General features: G+C 42.5%; 1 protein-coding gene across 4 annotated transcripts in view; it reads left to right on the top strand.

Moving 5' to 3' along the window:
• Nucleotides 1–25,275, top strand: part of arhgap9 (Rho GTPase activating protein 9) — a 221,890-nt gene that overhangs the window by 104,702 nt on the left and 91,913 nt on the right. For all 4 annotated transcript variants that reach the window (XM_061937756.2, XM_061937757.2, XM_061937754.2 and 1 more), the window contains exons 2-5: nt 1,963–2,281; nt 5,811–6,006; nt 6,071–6,456; nt 17,874–18,128. In XM_061937756.2, coding sequence (XP_061793740.2) covers nt 2,060–2,281; nt 5,811–6,006; nt 6,071–6,456; nt 17,874–18,128 — 1,059 coding nt within the window. In that variant the 5' untranslated portion in view covers nt 1,963–2,059. The remainder of the gene's footprint in view (nt 1–1,962; nt 2,282–5,810; nt 6,007–6,070; nt 6,457–17,873; nt 18,129–25,275) is intronic.

Here is a 25,275-nt window from a genome sequence, read left to right as displayed (position 1 = left end):
GGAGACCCTGCCCCAAGTGGAGGATTTCAAGTACCTCGGAGTCTTGTTCACGAGTGAGGGAAGAGTGGACCGTGAGATTGACAGGCAGGATGGTGCGGCATCTTCAGTAATGCGGACGCTGTATCGATCCGTTGTAGTGAAGAAGGAGCTGAGCCGGAAGGCAAAGCTCTCAATTTACCGGTCGATCTACGTTCCCATCCTCACTTATGGTCATGAGCTTTGGGTTATGACCGAAAGGACAAGATCACGGGTACAAGCGGCCGAAATGAGTTTCCTCCGCTGGGTGGCAGGGCTCTCCCTTAGAGATAGGGTGAGAAGCTCTGCCATCCGGGGGGAGCTCAAAGTAAAGCCGCTGCTCCACATCGAGAGGAGCCAGATGAGGTGGTTCGGGCATCTGGTCAGGATGCCACCCGATCGCCTCTCTCGGGAGGTGTTTAGGGCACGTCCGACCTGTAGGAGGCCACGGGGAAGACCCAAGACACGTTGGGAAGACTATGTCTCCCGGCTGACCTGGGAACTTCTCGGGATCCCCCGGGAAGAGCTGGACGAAGTGGCTGGGGAGAGGGAAGTCTGGGCTTCCCTGCTTAGGCTGCTGCCCCCGCGACCCGACCTCGGATAAGCGGAAGAAGATGGATGGATTGATGGATGTTTCAGAGAATCTGGAGACATCACTGCACGTAAGCAGCTAAGCCCGTGACCTTCGATCCCTTTAGGCTGTACTGCATCAACAAGCGACATCAGTGTGTTAAGGATATCACCACATGGGCTCAGGAACAATTCAGAAACTGACTGTCAGTAACTACAGTTGGTCGCTACATCTGTAAGCGCATGTTAAAACTCTCCTATGCGAGGCAAAAACCGTTTATCAACAACACCCAGAAACGCCGTCGGCTTCGCTGGGCCTGAGCTCATCTAAGATAGACTGATACAAAGTGGAAAAGTGTTCTGTGGTCTGACGAGTCCACATTTCAAATTGTTTTTGGAAACTGTGGACGTCGTGTCCTCCGGACCAAAGAGGAAAAGAACCATCCGGATTGTTATAGGCGCAAAGTGTAAAAGCTAGCATCTGTGATGGTATGGGGGTGTATTAATGCCCAAGACATGGGTAACTTACACATCTGTGAAGGCGCCATTAATGCTGAAAGGTACATACAGGTTTTGGAGTAACATATGTTGCCATCCAAGCAACGTTACCATGGACGCCCCTGCTTATTTCAGCAAGACAATGCCAAGCCACGTGTTACATCAACGTGGCTTCATAGTAAAAGAGTGCGGGTACTAGACTGGCCTGCCTGTAGTCCAGACCTGTCTCCCATTGAAATGTGTGGCGCATTATGAAGCCTAAGATACCACAACGGAGACCCCCGGACTGTTGAACAACTTAAGCTGTACATCAAGCAAGAATGGGAAAGAATTCCACCTGAGAAGCTTCAAAAATGTGTCTCCTCAGTTCCCAAACGTTTACTGAGTGTTGTTAAAAGGAAAGGCCATGTAACACAGTGGTGAACATGCCTTTTCCCAACTACTTTGTCACGTGTTGCAGCCATGAAATTCTAAGTTAATTATTATTTGCAAAAAAAAAATAAAGTTTATGAGTTTGAACATCAAATATCTTGTCTTTGTAGTGCATTCAATTGAATATGTGTTGAAAAGGATTTGCAAATCATTGTATTCCGTTTATATTTACATCTAACACAATTTCCCAACTCATATGGAAACGGGGTTTGTATTTCCATAAGAAAATCTAGAAGCTTTGTTTGTCATTTGTACACATGCATACAGTTCAACTACGTTGTGCGGAGCTCATGAGTTGATGAGTACAAAAAGAAAAGGTCAAACATCAGCTAGATAAATAAGACAAAATACAAAAAAATGTCAAACATTTCAAAATAACTGGTAAAGCGCAATCACCCCTGGCAAGCATTCACTAATATTCCGACATTTAACCTTGTGTTTTTCCAGAGAATGGCACTATCCCGTCTCCAGTCTCCTCCCTTGGCTCAAGCTAAGTTAACCAGGATCGTTGTTCAGTGCTCCCTTTGCTGAAAACGGACAAAGCATGCTGTCTGGGACATGGCGGCGCTCCGTGGAGCACCCCCGACCTTCCACGGCGCCCGCGATGACCACCAGAGGGGTGACGCTGTGCGGCGTGCCCAGCGGTACGGTGGTCCTTGAGGCGCAATATGATTACAACTACCGCGCCGCTGATGGAAGACAGGTGTGCATACGGGAGGGCGAGAGGTTCATTCTCCTGAAGAAGACTAATGCGGACTGGTGGCAGGTGAGCTGATCATTTCTAGAATACTCAGCACCTTAAATATTATTTTAATATTGCCTCATAAATAGACAAACAACGAAATATCTGAAAATGAGTGACTGGCATTTTGTGCTAGTATAATATGCTCATGGTACTGTACAAGGGCTTCACGGTGGCAGAGGGGTTAGTGCATCTGCCTCACAATACGAAGGTCCTGAATAGTCTTGGGTTCAATCCCGGGCTCGGGATCTTTCTGTGTGGAGTTTGCATGTCCTCCCCGTGACTGCGTGGGTTCCCTCCGGGTACTCCGGCTTCCTCCCACTTCCAAAGACATGCACCTGGGGATAAGTTGATTGGCAACACTAAATTGGCCCTAGTGTGTGGATGTGAGTGTGAATGTTGTCTGTCTATCTGTGTTGGCCCTGCGATGAGGTGGCGACTTGTCAAGGGTGTACCCCGCCTTCCGCCCGATTGTAGCTGAGATAGGCTCCAGCGCCCCCCGCGACCCCAAAGGGAATAAGCGGTAGAAAATGGATGGATGGATGGATGGGTACTGTACAAAAACATTAGGGCTGTCATATGATTAGAAAATGTAATGTTTTTAATATCACGACTGGACAATTTGTTTGCTTTAATGAAATGTTTTTTTAAACATAATGCCATTTTTAAACAGCTCAACACAAAAAGGACATAAACATGCTTTTAATGATTACCTAGCTGTGTTGGTGTCTTGCCAGATTTTGTCATTTGTAAGAGCCCTTGCATTCAGAGGAAGAGCTACACCATGTTTAGATACCGGTTACGCATTTCTAACACAAAACGCGGATATCTGTGATATTTTTACCTGAATAAATGCTTCAGATATTCTGTGCATGACATGTTGCACAAGTTAATGGTATTCATGTACAAACCCCGTTTCCATATGAGTTGGGAAATTGTGTTAGATGTAAATATAAATGGAATACAATGATTTGCAAATCATTTTCAAGCCATATTCAGTTGAATGTGCTACAAAGACAACATATTTGATGTTCAAACTGATAAACATTTTTTTTTTGCGCAAATAATCATTAACTTTAGAATTTGATGCCAGCAACACGTGACAAAGAAGTTGGGAAAGGTGGCAATAAATACTGATAAAGTTGAGAAATGCTCATCAAACACTTATTTAGAACATCCCACAGGTGAACAGGCAAATTGGGAACAGGTGGGTGCCATGATTGGGTATAAAAGTAGATTCCATGAAATGCTCAGTCATTCACAAACAAGGATGGGGCGAGAGTCACCACTTTGTCAACAAATGCGTGAGCAAATTGTTGAACAGTTTAAGAAAAACCTTATTCAACCAGCTAACGCAAGGAATTTAGGGATTTCACCAGCTACGGTCTGTAATATCATCAAAGGTTTCAGAGAATCTGGAGAAATCACTGCACGTAAGCAGCTAAGCCCGTGACCTTCGATCCCTCAGGCTGTACTGCATCAACAAGCGACATCAGTGTGTAAAGGATATCACCACATGAGCTCAGGAACACTTCAGAAACCCACTGTCAGTAACTACAGTTGGTCGCTACATCTGTAAGTGCAAGTTAAAACTCTCCTATGCAAGGCGAAAACCGTTTATCAACAACACCCAGAAACGCCGTCGGCTTCGCTGGGCCTGAGCTCATCTAAGATGGACTGATACAAAGTGGAAAAGTGTTCTGTGGTCTGACGAGTCCACATTTCAAATTGTTTTTGGGAACTGTGACGTCGTGTCCTCCGGACCAAAGAGGAAAAGAACCATCCGGCCTGCCGATATTATCGGCCGATAAATGCGTTAAAATGTAATATCGGAAATTATCGGTATCGTTTTTTTATTATCAGTATCGCTTTAAAAACTTTTATTTATTTATTTTTTTTAAATATAAAAACATAAAAAACACAAGATACACTTACAATTAGTGCACCAACCCAAAAAACCTCCCTCCCCCATTTACACTCATTCACACTCATTCACACAAAAGGGTTGTTTCTTTCTGTTATTAATATTCTGGTTCCTACATTATATATCAATATATATCAATACAGTCTGCAAGGGATACAGTCCGTAAGCACACATGATTGTGCGTGCTGCTGGTCCACTAATAGTACTAACCTTTAACAGTTAATTTTACTCATTTTCATTAATTACTAGTTTCAATGTAAGTGTTTTTATATTGTTTTACTTTCTTTTTTATTCAAGAAAATGTTTTTAATTTATTTATCTTGTTTTATTTTATAAATTTTTTTTAAAAGTACCTTATCTTCACCATACCTGGTTGTCCAAATTAGGCATAATAAAGTGTTAATTCCACGACTGCATATATCGGTTGATATCGGTATCGGTAATTAAAGAGTTGAACAATATCGGAATATCGGATATCGGCAAAAAGCCATTATCGGACATCCCTAGTCGTGAGTTCAAACCCCAGGCGAGTCATACCAAAGACTATAAAAAATGGGACCCATTACCTCCCTGCTTGGCACTCAGCATCAAGGGTTGGAATTGGGGTTTGAATCACCAAAATGATTCCCAGGCGCGGCCACCGCTGCTGCTCACTGCTCCCCTCATCTCCCAGGGGGTGAACAAGGGGATGGGTCAAATGCAGAGGTTAATTTCACCACACCTAGTGTGTGTGTGTGACAATCATTGGTACTTTAACTTCTGTTCTCTGAAATCTAAAACATGAAATTTTAATTTCTGAACTGAATCACAATTTGGATAATATTTTGGAGAAGCTTTGTGCTCTGCAATGCGAAATATGGTCAATTTGAGAGCATCAGACAAGCCATTGGAATTGCATTTGCCTACTCAAACCAAAACCATCTTTATCTACAATTCGGCTACCTGTCATGTCTGTGTGATCATATTTTGTTTTGGTTATGTTCGGTTTGTTTTTTTGGACTCTTTGTGCACTCTTGTTTGTTTTGTCACCATAGAGACCCATTAGTTTCACCTGTTTCACGTATTGGACTCATGCACCTGTTGTCAATCATCACATCACTATTCAAGCCTGTAGTTGCCAGGCAGTCAGCCTGGCGACATCACTCTCTACACACCCTTGTTATTTATGCTGATGATCCATGCTGCTCTTTTCCATGCTCGTTTCTTGTCACAGTCAGTGTTTTCGTTTTTTTGTCCATAGTGCTAGTTTGTTTTCGTAGCCAAGTTTTGTACCTCCGCTGTGAGCGCCTTTTGTTTGTTCCTTTTTATCGTAAATATTAAACATGTCCTTACCTTCACGTCGTGTCCAGTCAAGTCGCTTTGCACCACGGGAAAACTAACCACACCATAGTCCACGCCTTGACACTACCTCTGCATTGGCCTTGGCAGAGTTGTGCAGTAAAAAACCCCAGTGAGACCATAGCAGCGAAAGATGCTCTTAAAATCCTTTCGTCTTTTTCAAAGACACCTGGGATGTTGCCTCTGTTCCATAATGCCGAACGAAGCGACTTCCAATTAGGTAACATTAGCAATTAGTGGTCTAATGTTGGACGTGGCATAAAGTGCTGGTTTGTATTTGTGTTCTTAAAGGTGCGAAGGATAGGGGCTGCCAGTAAAACAAAGCCTCTATATGTTCCCGCCACATATGTGACCGAGGTTCCTATTGCACCCATGGCGTCACCGCAGCGCCTCGTCATTTCTGCCTCGCTCAACTCCAACGTCCACGTACTGCCAAGAATGGCGCTCACTCCGAGCCCCGCGGGTGTCTATCATGAGCAGCACCAAGGTAACGTGTCAAAACACATCAGTCTTAGTTTGCCTTTAGAAATAATTATTTTTCAATCCCCCAGCTAACAAACCCATCTACCGCTCCATGGAGAACCTGAGCTCCAACAGTGCCTTCAAAGGTCTGGACGCCAACTGCAGCATGACTTTAGGAGGCCGTTTCCCCACCTTGCCTCTCTCCGGAGTCATTGTTGCCCCCAACTCCGCAGCCGGGCACCTGATGGTCCCTGGGGACTTCTCCGCGGCTCAGACGGCGCCATCTTTAAACGCCAGGGTGGTCCCCATGATCACCCGCAGTCAGAGCTCCAGCAACCTGACGGACAACGTGATGGAGAACCCTTACGACGAGGTGGGGGCCAGCTTCAGCAGCGGCGTCAACTACAGGGTGCCCAAGAAGTCCTGCAGCCAGTGGGACATGGTGGGATCTTCTGGCAAGAACAACCGCCTACAGGTACGAAGATTTACTTCTGGTTGGTTAAATACACTCTTTTACTATGAAGCCACGCTGTTGTAACACGTGGCTTGGCATTGTCTTGCTGGAATAAGCAGGGGCGTCCATGATAACATTGCTTGCATGGCAACATATGTTGCTCCAAAACCTGTATGTACCTTTCAGCATTAATGGTGCCTTCTTTACAGATGTGTAAGTTACCCATGCCTTGGGCACTAATGCACCCCCATACCATCACAGATGCTGGCTTTTGAACTTTGCGCTTAAAACAATCCGGATCTTTTCCTCTTTGTTCCGGAGGACACGACGTCCACAGCTTCCGAAAACAAATTGAAATGTGGACTCGTCAGACCACAGAACACTTTTCCACTTTGCATCAGTCCGTCTTAGAGGAGCTCGGGCCCAGCGAAGCCGGCGGTGTTTCTGGGTGTTGTTGATAAATGGCTTTGGCTTTACATAGTAGAGTTTTAACTCGCACTTACTGGTGTAGCGACAAACTGTAGTTACTGACAGTGGTTTTCTGAAGTGTTCTTGAGCCCATGTGGTGATATCCTTTACACACACTGATGTCAGTTTTTGATGCAGTACCGCCTGAGGGATCGAAGGTCCGTAATATCATCGCTTATGTGCAGTGATTTCTCCAGATTCTCTGAACCTTTTGATGATATAACGGACCTCACATGGTGAGATCCCTAAATTCCTTGCAATAGCTGGTTGAGAAATGTTGTTCTTCAACAATTTGCTCAGGCATTCGTTGACAAAGTGGTGACCCTCGCCCCATCCTTGTTTGTGAATGACTGAGCATTTCATGGAAGCTGCTTTTATACCCAATCATGGCACCCACCTGTTCCCAATCAGCCTGTTCACCTGCGGGCTGTTCCAAATAAGTGTTTGATGAGCATTCCTCAACTTTCTCTGTCTTTTTTGCCACTTGTGCCAGCTTTTTTGAAACATGTTGCATGCATCAAATTCCAAATGAGCTAATGTTTGCAGAAAATAACAACGTTTTCCAGTTCAAACTTTAAGTATCTTGTCTTTGCAGTCTATTCAATTGAATATACGTTGAAAAGGATTTGCCAATTATTCTAATCTGTTTTCATTTACCATTTACACAACGTGCCAACTTCACTGGTTTTGGGTTTTGTATATCTTGACAAAAAAAAACAATGACTTGTGTGTTGTTTGGGAACAGTTGGTATTTGTTATTTGCAGTAAGTCTTTTCAACTCACTTTAATGTGTGTTCCTAAATTTTGCTGGATTCCTTAGATGAAGAGAGCAGTTATGATTTTGATTTACAGAACTAAGGCATGGTTGTCAAACTTTGGCCTTCGGGCCAAACTTGGCCCGCCGTGTAATTTCATATGGCCCTTTTGAGGCGATATCAAATTAACATTGGAGCTGGCCCGCCGGTATTATACAGCGGCGGTGCCGCTGTAACACCGCACATTCTCATACTTGCCAACCCTCCCGATTTTCCCGGGAGACTCCCGAAGTTCAGTGCCCCTCCCGAAAATCACCCGGGGCAACCATTCTCTCGAATTTCTCCCGATTTCCACCCGGACAACATTATTGGGGGCCTGCCTTAAAGGCACTGCCTTTAGCGTTCTTTACAGCCTGTCGTCACGTCCGCTTTCCTTCCATACAAACAGCGTGCCGGCCCCAGTCACATAATATATCACCTACTCAGTGGCCTAGTGGTTAGAGTGTCCGCCCTGAGATCGGTAGGTTGTGAGTTCAAACCCCGGCCGAGTCATACCAAAGACTATAAAAAAAATGGGACCCATTACCTCCCTGCTTGGCACTCAGCATCAAGGGTTGGAATTGGGGGTTAAATCACCAAAAATTATTCCCGGGCGCGGCACCGCTGCTGCCCACTGCTCCCCTCTCCTCCCAGGGGGTGAACAAGGGGATGGGTCGAATGCAGAGGACAAATTTCGCCACACTTAGTGTGTGTGTGACAATCATTGGTACTTTAACATTAACTTTAATACATGCGGCTTTTACACACACACAAGTGAATGCATGCATACTTGGTCAACAGCCATACAGGTCACACTGAAGGTGGCCGTATAAACAACTTTAACACTGTTACAAATATGCGCCACACTGTGAACCCACACCAAACAAGAATGACAAACACATTTCGGGAGAACATCCGCACCGTAACACAACAGAACAAATACCCAGAACCCCTTGCAGCACTAACTCTTCCGGGACGCTACAAATACACCCCCTACCCCGCCCACCTCAACCCCCCATGCACTTTCTCTTGCTAGTTCAAGGCTTGAATGTTTGATTTATTCATTATTGTTATTTTATTTTCTAATTTATTTAAAGTTTATTTTGATATTTACCTCAGAAGGCTGCAAATAGAAAAGAGGCATTACATTTTTATTTACATTTTATTTGATATGCCATTGATATTTTTTAATTACTATTATTATTATTTGAAACTCGATTTTGCATGTCACTATAAAGTTATATAAGCCTTGCTTGTTCAATATTCAATGCAAAACTTGTTTGGGTCGCTATTAAAAGGTTAATTTGTTCAACCTTGGCCCGCGGCTTTGTTCAGTTTTAAATTTTGGCCCACTCTGTATTTGAGTTTGACACCGCTGAACTAAGGCATTGTTTTCTCTAAACGCATTTGTCCAAATATGGCCAAGGACACGCATTATTGTGGGTTTCCTGCACGTCATCTTCATCATTAAAGGAAAAATCTCATCTGCAAAAGAGAATTCCTCTGCTAGAGTCCAGTGGCGATGTGCTTTACACCACTGCATCCCACGCTTTGCATTGGACTTGGTGATGTATGGCTTAGATGCAGCTGCTCAGCCATGGAAACCCATTCCATGATGCTCTCTGCGTACTGTACTTTGGCTAATTGGAAGGTCACATGAAGTTTGGAGCTCTGTAGCAACTGACTGTGCGGAAAGTCTTTGCACTATGCGCTTCAGCATCCGCTGACCCCTCTCTGTCAGTTTACTTGGCCTACCACTTGGTGGCTGAGTTGCTGTTGTTCCCAAACTCTTCCATTTTCCTATAATAAAGCCAACTTTGGAATTTTTAGGAGCGAGGAAATTTCACGACTGGATTTGTTGCACAGGAAATCACTGAACTCCTGAGAGCGGCCCATTCTTGTCAGGAAACGGTGATGACGAACCCCAAGATGCAGAGATGGCATGCTTGGTGCAGGAAAACATGATTTAATGTCCAAAATAAGGCAAGACACAAACCAGGAACCAGGAACAGGCAAACTGGAGACAGGGAACAGGAACCAGCAAACAGTCCACAGCATACCGCTGTGGACAGGTAGTAATACTCCAGCCCTGACTGGAGGGCAGGGCAGGTCTAAATAGCAGCCGGCTGATTGACACCAGGTGTGGCCAGGTGCCAATCAGCCGCAGCTGAGGGGAAACAGCGCTCAGGGAGACAAGCAGGAAACTGAACAAAAATAAGAGCGCTGACAGGAAATAAAACACAAACACAGGAGGAAAAGCCAAAACCTAACTAAACTATCAGTGACAAACCTGACAATTTTTTCACAAATGTTTGTAGAAACAGTCTTTATGCCTAAGTGTTTGATTTTATACACCTGGCCAAGTGATTAGGACACCTGATTCTGATCATTTGGATGGGTGGCCAAATACTTTTGGCAATATAGTGTATACATACAGCATTAATTCATTTGAAACTAGCATGTTAAAATGCATGTAAACACCTTAGATCATTGTTGACTTTTTAAGGATGTGATTATTATACCGAGATTGTGTGTGTGTGTGTATAAAACACTTTAATCCACCAGTTGTCTATTTGTGCACCAGTCACTAAATTCCCAAGAGAAGAAGTTGAAACCAGAAGGAGGGCGACAGTTTGTCTCGGTGCTTGCATCAAATACGCAAAAAATCTTCACGTAATAATTAGGGATGATACTCGAAACCGGTTCTCCCGGTTGTTCGATAAGAAAAGAACTGAGTCCTCGGACTCTGATCCCTTTTTGAGAACCGGTACCCGTTACCGAGACCACTATAGTAAAGAAGAAGAGTTGGTTCTTTATTCGAATCCCTGGGAACGAATCCCGTCCCGACCAGAAATGCCCCATGGGACATCACAAGAAATGACGTCACGTAGCTCAGTCATTAGGCGCAGATAGGGAAAGCAGGAAAAACAATGGACCGGAAAAAGCGCTCCAAGGTGTAATAAAGTTCAAAACAAAAAGGTATAATCCAATGAATAACTTTACTGAGAGATTTGAGCAGGGTACAAACACATGACGAACACTTTTACGACCAACCGGAAACATAGCAACCAGGCTAGCAACGCACCTCCTTTACGGCAGCTGTCGCAACGTTCTTAAAGCAACCGCAGCACATACATATATATACAACATATCTCCCCTTTTTTAACTTTTGTTTTTCTTTCCTTGTAAACAAAACAAAATCACACTGTATATGTGTTGTCTGTCTAATTATAAATAATGCAGACGAGGCGTGTTGGCTGAATTCTTGACGTTTACTTTCACAGCGTGCTCATAACGTCATTCTTAGCTGCCGGCGTGGCAACATGCAACAACACTTTTCGGGGCTACCGCACATGCTCGTCACTCCCGTTGCATGCTGGGTAGTGTAGTTGTTATATTCCCTAGCTCATAACATCACATCTTTCCCCCTATAAAGAAATAATGTTAACTCAATAAAGTGTATTTCTTTTTTTTAGCTTTAACTTTTCATTTTTTAGCAGTGTAACCACATTTGCAAACAACTTTTCTCTTCATAGAATTTTCTTTCCATAAAGAAATAAAGTGCAACAATGTCAAAGCATCATAACAAACAGTTATGTCAAATAGCAGCAGAAGTGCACTTTTTGGAGAGCTGTATTATTTTCAGTTTTGTGCCCAAGGGACTGATTTTATTTAACACTATATTACTATTTATACACCTATAGTGATCACAGAGACAGGTTGTTTTTGTGTTACTGTATATATTTGTTTTTTTCTGAAAAATCCCACTTAATATACTTTGGGTAACAACAATCAATATTTATTTTTATTTTTTTATTTTTTTAGGGGGGTAACAGTCAATATTTATTTATTTATTAGATTTTGTTTTTTTATTATATAATAAAAGTGAGCTTTTGTTAAACCAAATATTGTGTGTTTTTTTCCATATACAACAACCTATCTGGACTCGATAAGAGAATCAATAAGGAATCGGTTCGATAAGAGGATTCGATAATAGGATTCGATAATAGGCTCGGACTCGATAATTTCTTATCAAACATCATCCCTAGTAATAATTGCATTTTATTTAATTAAATTAAAGTGACCGACATTAGCGCATTATTTTAGACAGCCTTAGTTTCAAATCACATCCTAACATTCCTAACTGTCATACAAGTGCAACATTGAGTCACCCACATTCAATAATTACCAGTAAAAGCAATCCAATTTTAATCTTTGCTTTTTTTCCACCTCATATGTTATTGTTTTAATGGATTCATTGAATTGAAATTAATGAATATTATTAAAATATAAAAAGACTGTGTTTTCAGCATGCACTGCAACATGTGTGTCTACAATAATCCTTCCAGAGTATCAATCACGCCAGTGATGACGTCAGGGCATCCCAGAGTTACATCAGAGACCACGGAAGGCATTATTCTTTCTCTATATCTCCATCTCTCAATCTCTTTCTCTCTCTCTCTCTCTCTCGTCTCAAACTGAACTGTGCTTAATCCCAGTAAGCAGGACATGCTTTGGTCTTTATCTCTTTGAATTTATTTTACAATTGTACTTGTTTTAATTTAACAAGTGGAAATACACCACGCACTTGGCAATTTTTTATATTTTTTATTGGTTATTGTTTTAAAATGCATAAAGGTGATTCTGACTGAATTTGTACGGCTCCAAAAGTTGCAAGCGCTAGGAGAAGTGGGTCTTTCAGTTCAGTTCAGATTCGGTTTCAGTTTACCGTATTTTTCGGACTATAAGTCGCAGTTTTTTTCATAGTTTGGCCAGGGGTGCGACTTATACTTAGGAGCGACTTATGGGTGAAATTATTAACACATTACCGTAAAATATCAAATAATATTATTTAGCTCATTCACGTAAGAGACTAGACGTATAAGATTTCATGGGATTTAGTGATTAAGAGTGACAGATTGTTTGGTAAACATATAGCATGTTCTATATGTTATAGTTATTTGAATGACTCTTACCATAATATGTTACGTTAACATACCAGGCACGTTCTCAGTTGGTTATTTATGCCTCATATAACGTACACTTATTCAGCCTGTTGTTCACTATTCTTTATTTATTTTAAATTGCCTTTCAAATGGTGTTGGATTTTATCAAATAAATTTCCCCCAAAAATGCGACTTATACTCCAGTGCGATTTATATATAATTTTTTCTTCTTTGTTGTGCATTTTCGGCCGGTGCGACTTATACTCCGGAGTGACTTATACTCCGAAAAATACCGTACATAATATACCATAGTAAGTAAACAGATATTAAATACGTCAATCAATCAATCAATCAATCAATCAATCAATCAATCAAAGTTTATTTATATAGCCCTAAATCACGAGTGTCTCAAAGGGCTGCACAAGCCACAACGACACCCTCGGTTCAGAGCCCACATCAAGGCAAGAACAAACTCAACCCAATGGGATACAATGAGAAACCTTGGAGGGGACCGCAGATGTAAAGAACATAATGTCATGGCTGTCTTGAGTTTCCAATCATTTCTACAACTCTTATTTATTTGTGATAGAGTGATTGGAGCACATACTTGTTGGTCACAAAAAAACATTCATGAAGTTTGGTTCTTTTATGAATTTATTATGGGTCTACTGAAAATGTGAGCAAATGTGCTGGGTCAAAAGTATACATACAGCAATGTTAATATTTGCTTACATGTCCCTTGGCAAGTTTCACTGGTAGCCATCCACAAGCTTCTGGTTGAATTTTTGACCACTCCTCTTGACAAAATTGGTGCAGTTCAGCTAAATTTGTTGATTTTCTGACATGGACTTGTTTCTTCAGCATTGTCCACACGTTTAAATCAGGACTTTAGGAAAGGCCATTCTAAAACCTTAATTCTAGCCTGATTTAGCCATTCCTTTACCACTTTTGACGTGTGTTTGGGGTCATTGTCCTGTTGGAACACCCAACTGCGCCCAGGACCCAACCTCCGGGCTGATGATTTTAAGTTGTCCTGAAGAATTTGGAGGTAATCCTCCTTTTTTCATTGTCCCATTTACCCTCTGTAAAGCACCAGTTCCAATATTTGTTTCATCTGACATCACATGGACAAAGATAAGACCTTCTGGAGGAAAGTTCTGTGGTCAGATGAAACAAAAATTGAGCTCTTTGGCCACAATACCCAGCAATATGTTTGGAGGAGTACAGGTGAGGCCTTTAATCCCAGGAACACAAATCCTACCGTCAAGCATGGTGGTGCTAGTATTACACTCTGGGCCTGTTCTGCTGCCAATGGAACTGGTGCTTTACAGAGAGTAAATGGGACAATGAAAAATGAGGATTACCTCTACACTATCACAAGAAAATAAGAGTTAGAAATTATTGGAAAGTCAAGACAGCAATGACATTTAGTTCTTTACAAGTGTGTATAAACGTTTCACCACGACTGTATATCATTTCGTTTTACCGTAAATAGTGTGTTAAGTAGACACAATCAAACAAAAGGCAGGCAAAGAAGTTCAACATGCCCACATGTTCTACACATTCATCATCCAGTCTGTCCTGTGCACCTCCATCACTGTCTGGAGTAGTTTTGCAACCAGGCTGGACAGACAGAGACTGCAACGGACAATTAGGACTGCAGAAACGATTTTCGGGTTTTGAATTTTGCCTATCATTATCAATCCCTATGTAAAACAAAGAACACATATGTTTTTGTTTTTTTAGGCATTCTACTTTAGGGCGGTATGGCGTAGTGGTTAAAGCGGCCGTGCCAGAAACCTGAGGGTTGCAGGTTCGTTCCCCGCTTCTTGACATCCAAATCGCTGCCGTTGTGTCCTTGAGCAGGACACTTTACCCTTGCCCCCGGTGCCGATCCCACTGGTGAATGAATGATGAATGAATGAATGAATGAATGGTTGGAGGGGCCGTAGGCGCAAACTGGCAGCCTGGCTTCCGTCAGTCTACCCCAGGGCAGCTGTGGCTACAAATGTAGCTTACCACCACCAGGTGTGAATGAATGATGGGTTCCCACTTCTCTGAGAGCGCTTTGAGAATCTAATAATAGAATAGCGCGATATAAAATCTAATCCATTATTATTATTATTACTTTGTAAAATATGGCAAGTATGAGGTGGCTAGCAATGCAGCTCATGGGAGTACTCGAGTCTATTGCACCCATAAAGCCCTCTAAAAAAACATCCAAAAATCACCAACAATACTCCATTTAGGTGACCTGAATATTAACCAAGTATTAGCAAATATTGTTATTATAAGGGCTAACGTTAAGGCAGTGGTTCTCAAATGGGGGTACGCGTACCCCTGGGGGTACTTGAAGGTATGCCAAGGGGTACGTGAGATTTTTTTTTAAATATTCCAAAAATAGCAACAATTCAAAAATCCTTTGTAAATATAAATAAAAACCTATCTTTTTTTCCAAATAGTTCAAAAAAGACCACTACAAATGAGCAATATTTTGCACTGTTATACAATTTAATAAATCAGAAACTGATGTCATAGTGCTGTATTTTACTTCTTTATCTGTTTTTTTCAACCAAAAATGCTTTGCTCTGATTAGGGGTACTTGAATTAAAAAAAAATTCTCAGGGGGTACATCACTGAAAAAAGGTTGAGAACCACTGCGTTACGGGACTACTTTTAGCGGCGCCGCGATAACAAGTATTAGTTATAAAAACGTATGTGGCTAAATATTACATAAAAAACAGATGTATTCCTGAATGTGTAATGAATTACAACATTGAACATTAAATTTGCAAGTTAGAAGTGTCCTATTGATTTATAGAAGTGTTTATGAGCGTCTCAAGTAAAACTGCATTGATGTGAAAGTATTGTCTTTATTATTTTTGAACAGAATATGTTAGCTTTATTCTCATTGCACTTACCTAGCCAAGGCAGAGGGAGCCAAATTGTAGATACGGATTGTTTTAGATGCCATCCATCCATCCATCTTCTTCCGCTTATCCGAGGTCGGGTCGCTGGGGCAGCAGTCTAAGCAGGGAGCCCAGACTTTCCTTTCCCCAGCCACTTCGTCCAGCTCTTTACGGGGGATCCCGAGGCGTTCCCAGGCCAGACGGGAGAGATAGTCTTCCCAACGTGTCCTGGGTCTTCCCCGTGGCCTCCTACCGGTTGGACGTGCCCTAAACACCTCCCTAGGGAGGCGTTCGGGTGGCATCCTGACCAGATGCCCGAACCACCTCATCTGGCTCCTCTCCATGTGGAGGAGCAGCGGCTTTACTTTGAGCTCCTCCCGGAGGGCAGAGCTTCTCACCCTATCTCTAAGGGAGAGCCCCGCCACCCGGCAGAGGAAACTCATTTCGGCCGCTTGTACCCGTGATCTTGTCCTTTCGGTCATAACCCAAAGCTCACGACCATAGGTGAGGATGGGAACGTAGAGCGACCGGTTAATTGAGAGTTTTGCCTTCCGGCTCAGCTCCTTCTTCACCACAACGGATCGATACAGCGTCCGCATTACTGAAGACGCCGCACCGATCCACCTGTCGATCTCACGATCCACTTTTCCCTCACCCGTGAACAAGACTCCTAGGTACTTGAACTCCTCCACTTGGGGCAGGGTCTCCTCCCCAACCCGGAGATGGCACTCCATCCTTTTCCGGGCGAGAACCATGGACTCGGACTTGGAGGTGCTGATTCTCATCCCAGTCGCTTCACACTCGGCTGCGAACCAATCCAGTGAGAGCTGAAGATCCTGGCCAGATGAAGCCATCAGGACCACATCATCTGCAAAAAGCAGAGACCTAATCCTGCAGCCACCAAACCGTATCCCCTCAACGCCTTGACTGCGCCTAGAAATTCTGTCCATAAAAGTTATGAACAGAATCGGTGACAAAGGGCAGCCTTGGCGGAGTCCAACCCTCACTGGAAACGTGTCCGATTGTTTGTTCACTCTAGTTGGCTATTCTGGCCTTGCAGAGTGGAAAGCTTCTCCGAGATGTTGTCCAATTTGCAATTCAATTTTGAGATCACCAATGTCAATGCTCTGCCCAGCCCGTTAATCACGACGGGCAACCTTCGGGCTCCTTGAGCAGTTGCCATCGTCTTTACATCCAATTTTGCAAAATTCATACATTAATGTCCACATTACGGTTGTTGGTCTTCACCTGCGCCAGGTCCACTACTAACCACATTGTGAAGTATGCGGACGACACAACAGTCGTGGGCCTCATCCGTGACAACAACGACATGGACTACAGGGAGGACGTGAGACATCTGGTTGACTGGTGCAGAACCAACAACCTGGTCCTGAACGTCCACAAGACCAAGGAGATCATTGTCGACTTCAGGAGGCACCAGTCCAGCCACACTCCACTCTATGTCAATGGCACAGCAGTGGAGATCGTAAGCAGCACCAAGTTCCTGGGGGTGCAGATAACTGACAATATGAGCTGGTCCCTACACACCGGAGCTCTTGTATAAAGAGCTCAGCAGCGCATGCCCTTTTTTGCGTCAGATGAAAAGAGCACAGCTCCCTCCAACCATTCTCAGCACATTCTACAGAGGCACTATAGAGAGCCTACTGACCAACTGCATCTCTGTCTGGACTGGAGCCTGCAGTGCCTCAGACTGGAAGTCTCTGCAGTGAGTGGTGAGGACGGCGGAAAAGATCATCAGGACTCCTCTTCCTCCTATCCGGGAGATCGCAAAAAGCCGCTGCCTGACCAGGGCTCAGAAAATCTGCAGAGACTCCTCCCACCCCCACCAAGGACTGTTTCCACTGCTGGACTCTAGAAAGAGGTTCCGCAGCCACCGTAGCAGAACCTCTAGGTTCTGTAACAGCTTCTTCCCTCAGGCCATAAGACTCTTGAACGCATCATAATAATTCCCTCAACCCCCCCCCAAAAACGGATTAACTGGCTGGAATATAAAGACAATATAACATACATCCATAAACGTGGATGCATATGCAAAAGTGCAATATATTTATCTGTCCAGTAATCAATTTTTTTTTATATCTGCACCTTATTGCTTTTTTATCCTGCACTACATCGAGCTAATGCAACAAAATATTGTTATTATCTGTACTGTAAAGTTCAAATTCAAATGACAATAAAAGGAAGTCTAAGTCTGTTAGACTTAGTGCATCGGAAATACTTTAAGCTGTGATACAGTTGTTGGATTTCTGTGTCTGGTGTTTTGCAAGAGTTTAACACGTTCTGTCAATTTCTCGCTCCAGGTGCCGACAGAGTCCTACTTGTCTCAGCTGTCCTGGCAGGACTCGCCTCTCTACCGTCACCCGCAGGCAGAGAGGCGCACCTCGCAGGCTGAGCCTCCAAGCCCGGTGCCTGGTCAGCCTCCCGTCCAGGTGGTGGATCAGTGGGAGCAGTATGAGGACCCGGCTTCTCTGAGAAGCTACTATGTCAACAGCATCACCAAGGAGAGATCCTGGAAACCTCCTCGTAGAGCCCGCGGAGGCACCGCCTACAAGCAGGTGCTTCGTTCTACTCTTCAATCAATCGGTAGTTTGAGAGCGGGATTGACTGAATTCCCTCTAAGGAGAGGTGAAAAACAGGTCAGGGTTTGACAATTGAAGAGTTGTCTCATTTATATGCTTACATAGTTTGACTAAGTCAGCACAAAAGGGATATTTTAAGACAAAGAACTTAAAAGGGAACTTCACTTTAAAAAAAATGGTAACACTTTAGTATGGGGAACATATTCACCATTAATTAGTTGCTTATTAAAGTAACAAAGACTTAATTTAGAGTTATTTGGACACTAGGGGAACATATAAGGGTTAGAGTTACTAATAAGCAATAATTCTGAGGTTATTGAGGGAAGACTCTTAGTTAATGGCTTACTGGTTGTATAATAAGGCCATGCGGAATAAGGCATTAATAAGTACTTAATAGTAACTACTTAAGAGCCAATATGTTACTAATTTGCCTGTTAATAAGCAAGTGAATATGTGTTCCCCATACTAAAGTGTTACCAAAAAAATGTTCCCATCATTTTAACTGTAAAACAAATTGTTGGTACAAGGCGGCTAATAATGCAGGTAATTGGGATTTATATAAAGTGCTCAAAAAAAACGTTGAAAAAGGCCAACAATGTTCCGTTTACATGCGGTGACCTTCATATTAACCAAGGCAGTGTTTTTCAACCTTTTTTGAGCCAACTGCAACATTCGGACCTTGAAATGTCAGCTCCTGCATGCTTTGTGTTGGTCCACCAGCTTGTAATAGGGAGGATGACATCTCTGCCATTTACCTACTCAGTGGCCTAGTTACCTACTCAGTGGCCTAGTGGTTAGAGTGTCCGCCCTGAGATCGGTAGGTTGTGGGTTCAAACCCCGGCCGAGTCATACCAAAGACTATAAAAATGTGACCCATTACCTCCCTGCTTGGCACTCAGTATCAAGGGTTGGAATTGGGGGTTAAATCACCAAAAATGATTCCCGGGCGCGGCCACCGCTGCTGCCCACTGCTCCCCTCACCTCCCAGGGGGTGATCAAGGGTGATGGGTTAAATGCAGAGAATAATTTCGCCACACCTAGTGTGTGTGTGGCAATCATTGGTACTTTAACTTTAACTTTAACTTTAATGGACAAGTCGCCACCCATATATATATATATATATATATATATATATATATATATATATATATATATATATATATATATATATATATATATATCAGTGACGTGCGGTGAGGTTGATGGCTGGTGAGGCACTGACTTCATCACAGTCAGATTTACAAACATATGAACCCTAAAGAGTATCTTATTCACCATTTGATTGGCAGCAGTTAACGAGTTATGTTTAAAAGCTCATACCAGCATTCTTCCCTGCTTGGCACTCAGCATCAAGGGTTGGAATTGGGGGTTAAATCACCAAAAAATATTCCCGGGCGCGGCGCCGCTCCTGCCCACTGCTCCCCTCACCTCCCAGGGGGTGATCAAGGGGATGGGTCAAATGCAGAGGACACATTTCATTACACCTAGTGTGTGTGTGACAATCATTGGTACTTTAACTTAACTTTAACTTTACACATACAAACTGTAGCACACAAAAAAGCACATTTAATAAAAAAAACTTTATTATGGTCTTACCTTTACTTATAAATGAAGTCCATGCGCCGCTGTTGTGCTGGATTAATGCACCCCCTGACGGGAGTGTTTTATCAACTAAAGCCCTCACTTAAACTTTCCTCGTGCAAGATTGAATCTATTTAAAAAAGTGTAACCGAGGGTTTAAAAATGTCGCCTATACTGTATGAAACTACAAAATAACAAACACGGAGGCTCCAGTTTACACGAGGACCACTTTATTTACCTTCTTTCAAAAACCTCCGCTCCACTCCACTGTGTCATCACTTCCGCTCTTAGCGCCGTCAAAATAAGAGCTCAAGGCATATACTGTATAACAGCGCATAATAGGAACTTAACATCACAAAGAGGAAAGCCCATAAAAATAGGTTACAAAAGTTATTTAATAAGAAGCCAAAAAGTGCAAAAACAATAATGTTCGTGTTGGAGGAGTTGTGAATTAGGGACACCTGCAGTCTGCAGGTGTACCTTATGTTGTGGCCCTGCAGTCATTCACAACTCCTCCAACACGAACATTATTGTTTTTGCACTTTTTGGCTTCTTATTAAATAACTTTTTTAAATAGATTCAATCTTGCACGTGGAAAGTTTAAGTGTGGGCTTTAGTTGATATAACACTCACGTCAGGGGGTGCATTCTACGGCGGGGGTGCAGGAGGCGGGATTACTGCGAGCCTCAGCCAGTGCGTCTTTTGCAGCCGTTTTATGATCGCTCAGCACAAGAAATACGTTACACACATACAGTTGTTGACAAAATACACTATACATTATATACCTCACCTAACTAAACTATGGAAATGTATAATTTAGTTCATATAGCAATACGGTCTCACTGCACAGCAGGCCAGCAGTTAGCCGAGTCCGCAATCCATGGTGAGGCACAACGCAGTGACGTGCCTCAACTGGCTGCTGACTCACCGCAAGTCTCTTCTCAGTATTTGAACGGCAAATGTGAAAATTCAGCGATTTTAAATCCAAATAATCTAAAACTGGTGAAGTTAAATGGAAAATAACTTTATAGTATAATCACTGGTTACATATAACAATTTAATAAAATTATTTTCTTTTTACATTTTTTTTCTTTCCATGATGGCCCCGCCTCACCTGCTTCCCCTGACTGCACGTCACTGGTATATATATATATATATATATATATATATATATATATATATATATATATATATATATATATATATATATATATACACACTGGATACATATAACAATTTAATAAATGTTTTTTTCTTTTTACATTTTTTTTCTTTCCATGATGGCACGTGAGGCCATGCCTCATCTGCTTCCCCTGACTGCACGTCACTGGTATATACATATATATATATATATATATATATATATATATATATATATATATATATATATATATATATATATATATATATATATATATATATATATATATATATATGTGTGTATATGTATATGTGACGTGCAGTCAGGGGAGGCAGGTGAGGCATGGCCTCACGTGCCATCATGGAAAGAAAAAAAATGTAAAAAGAAAAAAAAAAAATGTAATTGTTATATGTATCCAGTGATTATACTATAAAGTTATTTTCCATTTAACTTCACCAGTTTTAGATTATTTTTATTCATTCATTGCTGAATTTTCACATTTGCCATTCAAATACTTGAGACTTGCGGTGAGTCAGCAACCATTTGAGCCTCAGCATGGATTGCACAATGACTCGGTTAACTGCTGGCCTGCTGTGCAGTGAGACCGTATTGCTATATGAATTATATTATACATTTCCATAGTTTAGTTAGCTGAGGTATATAATGTACAGTGTATTTTGTCAACAACTCTATGTGTGCAACGTATTTCTTGTGCTGAGCGATCATAAAACGGCTGCGAAGATGCACTGAGTGAGGCACGCAGTTCTCCCGCCTCATGGTGGTAGAGGGCGCTAGTGATCCCAGAGATCATTCTTGCGACTACTTGGCTGCAGAGTAAGTGACAACAAGCTCGCAGTACTCTGACTCGCCACACTGGGAGAAGTGCGAGCAGACACATGTCTCTCCAGCGGAAGCCAGCTTTTTTTTTTCCTTTTTTTCAAAACTGTATTTATAACAAACATGGCATTTTTATTAGAGTAAACCAGCGTTTGTGGGTGTGTTTTGTCAGACGCAAAAATATTGCTTAATTGCTTGCAATAACATTAAATCAAATGAATGTGTCTGCCAATATGGAGGATTATATACTGTATCCAAGATGAAATACTTCTCTAAACTAGACTTTAAAGGCCTACTGAAATGCGATTTTCTTATTTAAACGGGGATAGCAGGTACATTCTATGTGTCATACTTGATCATTTTGCGATATTGCCATATTTTTTCTGAAAGGATTTAGTAGATAACATCGACGATAAAGTTCGCAACTTTTGGTCGCTGATTAAAAAAAGCCTTGCCTGTACCGGAAGTAGCAGACGAGTAGCGTGACGTCACAGGTTGTGGAGCTCCTCACATCCGCACATTGTTTACAATCATGGCCACCAGCAGCGAGAGCGATTCGGACCGAGAAAGTGACGATTTCCCCATTAATTTGAGCGAGGATGAACGATTTGTGGATGAGGAAAGTGAGAGTGAAGGACTAGAGGGCAGTGGGAGCGATTCAGATAGGGAAGATGCTGTGAGAGGCGAGTGGGACCGGATATTCAGCTGGGAATGACTAAAACAGTAAATAAACACAAGACATATATATACTCTATTAGCCACAACACAACCAGGCTTATATTTAATATGCCACAAATTAATCCCGCATAACAAACACCTCCCCCCTCCCGTCCATATAACCCGCCAATACAACTCAAACACCTGCACAACACACTCAATCCCACAGCCCAAAGTACCGTTCACCTCCCCAAAGTTCATACAGCACATATATTTCCCCAAAGTCCCCAAAGTTACGTACGTGACATGCACATAGCGGCACGTACGTACGGGCAAGCGATCAAATGTTTGGAAGCCGCAGCTGCATGCGTACTCACGGTACCGCGTCTGCGTATCCAACTCAAAGTCCTCCTGGTAAGAGTCTCTGTTGTCCCAGTTCTCCACAGGCCAATGGTAAAGCTTGACTGTCATCTTTCGGAAATGTAAACAATGAAACACCGGCTGTGTTTGTGTTGCTGCAGTCGCCCGCAATACACCGCTTCCCACCTACAGCGTTCTTCTTTGCTGTCTCCATTGTTCATTGAACAAATTGCAAAAGATTCACCAACACAGATGTCCAGAATACTGTGGAATTTTGCGATGAAAACAGACGACTTAATAGCTGGCCACCATGTTGTCCCAAAATGTCCTCTACAGTCAGTGACGTCACACGCAGGCGTCATCATACCGAGACGTTTTCAGCAGGATATTTCGCGCGAAATTTGAAATTGCACTTTAGTAAGCTAACCCGGCCGTATTGGCATGTGTTGCAATGTTAAGATTTCATCATTGATATATAAACTATCAGACTGCGTGGTCGGTAGTAGTGGGTTTCAGTAGGCCTTTAAGACAAAATGAATGTGATCATACAAAGTAGGTTTTCATGGAGGATAGCTATTGCTGCTTCAGAGTAGTACAGAAAGGTAAGATACACTCACAATACTTGATTTATTTTTGTTAAAACCAAATGGGACTAAAAAATATTTAATAAAAACTTTATCAAATACTTTTTGGACCCATTTATCATATCATAATATCATTATGATAATGTTTTTATGAAAGCAAATAAATCCCTTCTTGTTCTTGTTATTCTAATGTGCAACCTAATGATTAGAGCTGCACATATGAATTTAAGTAAAAAAACGGAAAAAAACCCTCCAAAAGTATCTTTGCCTCACCTGGTGCATTGTTCACCGCACGTTAACCTGGCAACTACCGATCCATTTCAAAAGTAATGGAGAAAATAGTTTATGAACAGGTCGATAGTTACCTTGCAACTAATAAACTCATGTACAAATTCCAATCCGGCTTCAGAACTAACCACTCCACTGACACATGCCTTCTCTATCTGACCGACCACATCAAACATGAGGTAGACGCGGGCAAATACTGCGGCATGGTCATGCTGGACCTTCAGAAGGCCTTTGACACCATTAACCACGCTATACTGTTGGATACGCTCAGAGCAATCGGATTTAACAAAACCTCATCGAGCTGGATGCAATCTTACTTGGAGGGGAGGGAACAGGTGGTAGAGGTGAACGGCACCGTGTCCCCCCCTCTCAGTGAGCTGTGGAGTCCCCCAAGGCAGTGTATTGGGGCCTTTACTGTTCCTAGTATACATAAACGACTTGTCATCGGCATGCGACTGTGAATTGTTCTTGTTTGCGGATGACTCGGCCTTGCTGGTATCAGACAAGGACAAGTCACAGGTGGAGAAAATCCTCAGTGCTGAACTCTGTAGAACATGCACCTGGCTCGCTGACAACAAGCTATCCATACACTTGGGTAAAACAGAATCCTTCCTGTTTGGGTGCCACATCAACCTTAAGAAAGTCAATGACTTCACTATAAAAGTGGGTGACATTGTTATCACCAGGAAAGATGAGGTCACCTACCTAGGTTCCATTCTAGAGGCTATTCTTTCCTGTGATAAAATGGCAACGAAGGTAATCAAAAAGGTCAACCAACGAATGAGATTTCTCTATAGAATCTCCTCTCTGGTCAACAAAAGCACCATGAGGATTCTGGCGGGAACTCTCATTCAACCCTTTTTCGATTACGCATGCACCTCCAAAACCCTCAAATCTATACTCCAAACATCCCAGAACAAGCTAGTCAGATTACTTCTAGACCTCCACCCCAGATCCCACCTCACTCCTACCCACTTCTCCAAAGTGGGCTGGCTCAGGGTGGAGGACAGAGTAAAACAACTTGCACTGAGCCTAGTCTATAAAATCCGCTACACCTCCCTGATACCGAAGTACATGTCAAACTACTTCCTTAGCGTAAATGACCGCCATAACCACAACACCAGGGGGAGCTCCACTAACCACGTTAAACCCAGATTCCGAACTAAAAAGGTCTTAACTCATTCTCTTTCATTGCCACATCAATGTGGGATGTGCTCCCAACAGGTATAAAAGAAAGTGCATCTCTATCCTCCTTCAAAACCGCAATAAAAGTTCACCTCCAGGCAGCTACAACCCTAAACTAACACCCTCCCCGGATTGTTAATAAGCAAATGTAAACAATCAAATGCAGATACTTTTTCTTATGCCTTCCGATCTCTCTCTCTCACTCTCTCTCTCTCTGTCTCTCTCTCTCTGCCCACTACTTGCTGTCCATATCCTACCAAGTCAGACCTACACTGTTCCAATATCCATTTCTCTGTTCTCAATTGTTGATGACTGATGATAACAACCAAACCTAACCCCCCGCCCCCCCCACACCCCGGATTGTAAATAATGTAAATAATTCAATGTGATGATCTTGTGTGACGACTGTATTATGATGATAGTATATATCTGATAGTATATATCTGTATCATGAATCAATTTAAGTGGACCCCCGACTTAAACAAGTTGA

The sequence above is a fragment of the Nerophis lumbriciformis genome, linkage group LG03 (assembly GCF_033978685.3).
Source record: "Nerophis lumbriciformis linkage group LG03, RoL_Nlum_v2.1, whole genome shotgun sequence".
Lineage (NCBI taxonomy): Eukaryota > Metazoa > Chordata > Actinopteri > Syngnathiformes > Syngnathidae > Nerophis > Nerophis lumbriciformis.
This window is presented reverse-complemented; position numbering and strand designations above follow the sequence as displayed.